Raw genomic sequence first — 6,478 nt, 5'->3', positions numbered from 1 at the left:
AATTTGTAGCTTCTCAGCGAGCTTCTCAGTTTTTAGTTTATTTTTCTCAAAAGTAAACTTCTAACTTTTTCTAAAACCACTTCTTAACAACTCCGTTTGTTCTGGCTATTGGTTTCTTACATTAGAGAAGCCAGAAGCAGAAAACAAACCGAACATAAATACGTCGTATAAGCACTGTATCTCTTTACTTAAATACATACCAGCAACTATATATGCATACCCATACAACACAGTTCTAATCACCAAACCAAAGTATAGTAAGCAACAAGCAATTGATAGAAGCTGATCGATCGATCATGGCCGTCCCCAATCACGTGTTAAAATTTTGAGTTCCCAATCATGGCCGTCCCCAATCACTAGTAAGGTGAGCTAAAGAACTACACCCTCCAATTACAAGTTAAAATTTTGATGATTTTAGTTGAAATTTTAATTGGGGAACTGGAATGTTTTAAATTTTGATAATTTTCATTGATATTTTGACATATCATAATTTTGAGTTCAACTCTAAATCCCCCAATTAAAATTTTAATTTACATTTCATATTTTGTTTAAAATAACCAAGGAATTGGTTCCATAAATAATTAGATTGCATAAACTTAGGTTCAACATATGTGAATTTAAATTTTAAAGTTAAAACTATGTTCCAGAATCAGACTTTTGAATGTTTAGTTCATTCAAAATCGCGACCTTTGATTCAAATTCAAAATTTTGGTATTTGCATGCTTGCGGCCTTGAGTTTGCATATTCAAAGTTGTTGCCATCGCAGATTGTTTTTTTTTTTTGTTTGGAAAGGCATGGAATATAATATTACATTACAACAAATAGGTGATTGAGGCGGCGCTCATGTTGTCTTCTATTTCGCTTAGGAAGCAACGACGAAATGTAGGAGGACAAAACTACCCATGATGCGAGTGTGCATCAGTCAACGAAGATTCACCATCAGTCCACACAGAATTCTGATCGAGCTTCGCTTCAAGGAAAGAAGCTTGCGCGCCACTCCACTGCAAGAACGCGCCTTATTTATTCTCTCCCAAACGCAGCGGCATTCACCACAGGGGACCACCACAATGGCGGCCACATCCTCCCCCTCAGCGGCAGAAGGCGGCGGCGCGCACGTCCTGCTGCTGCCGTACCCGGGTGCGCAGGGCCACACGAACCCGATGCTCCAGTTCGGCCGCCGCCTCGCGTACCACGGCCTCCGCCCCACGCTGGTCACCTCGCGGTACGTGCTCTCCACCACCCCGCCCCCCGGGGAGCCCTTCGGGGTGGCCGCCATCTCCGACGGCTTCGACAGCGGCGGTATGGCCTCGTGCCCTGACCTCTCCGAGTACTCGCGCCAGCTTGAGGCCGTCGGCTCCGAGACGCTGGCGGAGCTGCTCCGGTCCGAGGCCTCGGAGGGGCGCGCCGTGCGCGTGCTGGTGTACGACCCGCACCTGCCGTGGGCGCGGCGGGTGGCGCAAGCGGCGGGCGTGGCGACCGCAGCGTTCTTCTCGCAGCCGTGCTCCGTGGACCTTGTCTACGGCGAGGTGCGGGCAGAGCGTCTGGCGCTGCCGGTGAAGGACGGAAGCGAGCTGTTCACGCGCGGGCTGCTTGGCGTGGAGCTTGGGCCGGACGACGTGCCGCCATTCGCTGCGAAACCGGACTGGTGCCCAGTGTTCCTTGAGGCGTCGGTGCGGCAATTCGAGGGCCTAGAGGACGCCGACGACGTGCTAGTCAACTCATTCCGCGACATCGAGCCGAAGGTGAGGTCACCCTGACCCTGCACTGCACCTGTTTGTTGTTTTGCTCAAGTGGAATGTTCAGAGCAGCTTGCCCATACTCTGCTTTCCTGACAATACATATGTGAAAAATTGATGAGTGTTAATCGTTCACAATGTCATTTTTCGAATTGATAATTTGTGATTCTTCTTCATCTATATGTGGTGCCTCTTTGAATCTACTTTATCCTTAATTTCATAAGATTGTTCACACATTTGCTTCGTTAACTCATGAGCAGGAGGTAGATTACATGGAGTCAATGTGGGGCGCAAAGACAATCGGCCCAGCATTGCCGTCATTCTACCTCGATGACGACCGTCTACCGGCTAACAAGACTTACGGTTTCAATCTCTTCAGCGGCACTGTAGCGTGCATGGCTTGGCTTGACAAGCAGCCTCCTTGCTCTGTTGTCCTTGTATCCTATGGGACCGTCTCCGACTACGATGAAACACAGTTAGAGGAGCTTGGCCGTGGATTGTGCAATTCTGGCAAACCGTTCCTTTGGGTTGTGAGGTCCAATGAGCAACACAAGCTGTCCGATGAACTCCATGACAAGTGCAAGGAACGGGGCCTTATTGTTTCTTGGTGCCCCCAGCTTGAGGTCCTGGCACATAAAGCCACAGGTATGGAAAGTAATTGATCATTTATGTCTAAAGCAATACATAACAAACTAATAAGGAAAGTAAAAGAATTAACGTTGCTGTACATTTTACTGAATGATTAATGTAATGTGAACATGCAGGGTGTTTCTTCACGCACTGCGGATGGAACTCAACATTGGAAGCAATTGCTAATGGCGTGCCAATGGTGGCAATACCACATTGGGCGGACCAGCCAACCATATCAAAATACATGGAGAGCATGTGGGGCATGGGTGTACGGGTGTGCAAGGACGAGATAGGCTTGGTGACAAGGGACGAGGTGGAAAGGTGCATCAGGGAGGTGATGGATGGGGAGAGGAAGGATGAGTACAGGAGGAATGCCACTATGTGGATGCAGAAGGCCAAACAGGCAATGCAGAAAGGAGGGACCGCGGACAAGAATATTACTGAATTTGCCGCAAAGTATTCATCAATTTAAACATCTAGTGACATAGTATTTGTTGGTAAGCACAATAACTGTTTATGATATTGTGCCCTCCAAGTATTGAGGAAAGCTAAAGATGCTGGCATTTTTATGTGTCTGCACTCAGAAGCCTTTGAAAAAGTAAAGTTACAAGTGTGTAATTTAGTTAAGCCTTTGAAGAGGTAAAGTTACATGTTGTGTCATTTAGTTATTTTACATAAATTTGTTTGGAGATTTTAACTTAAGTGCTACTAGCCCCTGTTTATCGTATTTATCATATTTACAAGGAAAGCTTATGTTCTGTACAAGGGATCTACAGATACTAAGGAATGTATATTATGTGTGCAAGTGCAACCTTCGAAACGTTGGGAACATACAATAATTTACAAAGTGGAACATGAATTTCCTTCTAGTGGAAAAATACACTGGCTGTACCCACTATATAGATAACCTATGTCACACCCGTGAATTTTTTGACCAAAAAATAAAAATACAAATCTCTCCCTCTCTCTCCTCTTTCCCCCTAACCCACCTGCGCATCCACCGGAACTGCAACAATAATACCGCCACAGAAATCCTGCACCGTCACCCTACTCCAGCTTTGCCTCCCAGGGATCCGCCGCAACAGTGCCCTATCGCTGCAAATCCTGCACCATGCCATACCACCGGTGTGCACGTCACTGCTCCCTTGCTCCCCGCAGCCCACGCACCGTCATGTCACGCGAAATCGTGTGGCGCCATGCTGGGCTCTATGACTCACTGTCCTCACCGCCACACTCTATGCCTATAAATGGGATCGAGCTCTCCTTCTCCACACACCTCACCACCACCACCTCCTCAAACCCTCTCTGTGCCACCCTTGTCGAGCTCACCGAAGACCGCCGCCACCGGTGAGCACATCCTACTCCCCTTTCTACGCCTCCTCTCTCTCTCCTTCTCTCTTTCTACCTCGAGGCACAAAACCCTAGCCTGAGGTGAGGGACTTACCAGTCGCCAATGCTGGTTAGCATCTCTATTGCCTCCCCCTCCACCTGATCCATGTCTTCTCCATCTCACTAGAACCTCGTCGCCTTCCATCGCCGGCGTCGTTGCCTCCGCGTCCCCCCTCTTTCTCTATGCCTCTCCCTCTCTCAAACCCTCTCTCACACATTCAGAACCTGAACCCCTCTCCCTTATCCCCTCTGCTTGACAGGTGGTCCCCACGAACGATAAACCGAGCTATGAGCCGCCAGCCTGAGCCGAGCAATTACTGTACTGTGGATCTGGTCCACCATAATAGATTAGATGTGTTCTTACAGGGAGATACTCACCTCACACTACTATAGAAAATGTCATCACTGTCGGTTCCAAATTGACATCATTGCCGGTTTTGGAACCGGTAGTGATTAGTTGATAGTGATACTCGGTAGTATCACTGTCGATTTTGGAACCAGCAGTAATACAGTTATCACTATCGATTTGTGTTACGAACCGGTAGTGATAGTCGATCCTAATACAGTTATATTTTTTCACTTGACAAACCCCCGCAGCTTTGCTTTTGTGACTAACCCCCCGCAGCTTTTGTGGGAGTCGAACCCGAGAATATAGCAAATTACACGCACACGCAGTTTGTGGAAGTCAAACCCATGACCTCACATCTCGTGTGAACCGTCCTTACCATCTCACCTCACAGTTTTAGTTGATGGTATAGGATAATTTATTCATTTTAGAAAGAAGGCTAACAACAACATCTTCTTTACTGAATTATGGTGGCAGATTACAACTGGTAAATTTAGTATTCTCCTCTTTGCCAACATACTTTATGTGCTCTCTACAGCTCCTAGCAAGAGTCATTCAAAATATTGATAGAGCAAGACTTCAGGTTCTGTGGAGGGGTAATGCACTAGGTATAAAAGGTAAATTTCTGGCTGCATGGAGGCTGGTTTGCTGACCCAAAGAGAAAGGAGGTCTAGGAATCATTAATCTGAGAAATCATAATGTTTCCCTTCTCATGAAACATCTACACAAGTTATATAATCATATGGATTTACCATGGGTACACATCATACATGAAGCATATTAGTTTGATGGTAACATACCGCATGGATCAAAAGAGGTTGGGTCTTTTTGGTGGCGTGACATTATGAAATGTGTAGATCAATATCGTGCCATTGCATGCTGCAAAATTGGTAATGGGCATACTACCCTTTTTTGGTATGATGTATGGGACAATAATTATACGGCAGGAGAATTTCCTAGGCTACATTCCTTTGCAAAGAACAAGCAAATCTAAGTTGCAAACTTCCTAGTAACAGATAAAATTGGGGACTTATTCAACCTTCCCCTAACAGCACAAGCTCATGATGAATATATCCAACTGCAAGCAGTTATACAATCCATAAATATGCAACAAGACTCATGGGAGACTTGGTCATATATCTGGGGCAATGGAACATATATCTCAAAAAAAATCTCCATGATGGCATTCCAACATTACTCACCTCCAACACAGTTCAAATGGATATGGAAAAGCAAATGTACAATGAAGCTTAAAGTCCTCGCATGACTACTTCCATTGGACCAATTAAATACAAGGAATATTCTACGAAGGAAAAATCACAAGACTCAAGACAATAACTATAGTTGTGTTCTACGCTAACAAGGCATTGAAGAAACAACGATCCACCTTGCACGTTCAGCCAACAGTGTTGGAACACTATTGGAATGCATTGTCACTTTGAATTACAATTCTTCGACATGCTCAGTTAGGCAAAGAGAGACTTCAACAATTTATACTTCACAAATATCATAATCATAGCCACCTAGCACATATGGAAACAAAGGAATGCAAAAATCTTTGAAAGACAACAACCTGATATCAATTTATGGAAAACTTCTTTAAAAAATGATGTCCTCCTACATGGCTTCAGGATGACGGAAGCTAATCAAGCTGATCTTCATTCATGGCTTAACTCTGTACAATAGTTTTAGCTTTGTATATTCTCATCTACCTTGTGCATTTTTGTTCTTCCTCCTAATATACAACAGTAGGGGACCCCCTACTATTTTCCCGTAAAAAAATAATTTATTCTTTTGACTTTTCCTGTCCAAATTTTTAGATGATTATTTGGGCATTTAATTGATTCAAATGAAAATGTTGTCAATTACAAAATTGTAGATCTCGTTGAAAGCTACAATTTTGATATAAAGTTTGCCTCCATCCGACTCGGTATAAAAAAAATTATGATGGGATATCTACCATTATCACGACGGTTCATAACAAAACAAGCAGTTATACTCTCTCCACTATTACTGTTGGTTCATGACATGAACCGGTAGTAAAAAATATATTTTTAGTGTCAGTTCTTGACACGAATCGGAAATGATAATTATTTTCACTACCGGTTCTTTTTCGGATGGACTTTTAGTGCCAGTTCTTGACAAGAACAGGTAGTAATACACTACCACTATCGGTAATATCCGAACCAGAAGTGATAGGAGGGCAAGGAAGGGTGTGTTTGTGGTAATGTCGGTCTCATAAGGACCGGTTAGTTTTCACATCTCACATAGCGACAATCATACATCCTCATGTTTTGTATGGGCGGGACTTAGCTTAAGACTTCACTAGATTTAGCTTGGTACCTACCCGTAGGCAGGAGTTGCAACAACAACCAGG

At 44.4% G+C, this 6,478-nt stretch overlaps 1 protein-coding gene across 1 annotated transcript; it reads left to right on the top strand.

Moving 5' to 3' along the window:
- The first annotated feature begins 958 nt into the window (after nt 1–958).
- LOC133923927 (UDP-glycosyltransferase 79-like) lies at nt 959–3,068 on the top strand. Its single transcript, XM_062369236.1, has 3 exons — nt 959–1,742; nt 1,997–2,381; nt 2,501–3,068. Exons 1-3 carry the CDS (start codon nt 1,068–1,070, stop codon nt 2,836–2,838), a joined length of 1,398 nt encoding a protein of 465 aa, XP_062225220.1. The 5' UTR covers nt 959–1,067; the 3' UTR covers nt 2,839–3,068.
- Nucleotides 3,069–6,478: the final 3,410 nt, after the last annotated feature.

The sequence above is a fragment of the Phragmites australis genome, chromosome 7 (assembly GCF_958298935.1).
Source record: "Phragmites australis chromosome 7, lpPhrAust1.1, whole genome shotgun sequence".
NCBI classification, from domain to species: domain Eukaryota; kingdom Viridiplantae; phylum Streptophyta; class Magnoliopsida; order Poales; family Poaceae; genus Phragmites; species Phragmites australis.
Note: the sequence above shows the minus strand (reverse complement) of the source record. Positions and strands in the feature narration are given on the sequence as shown.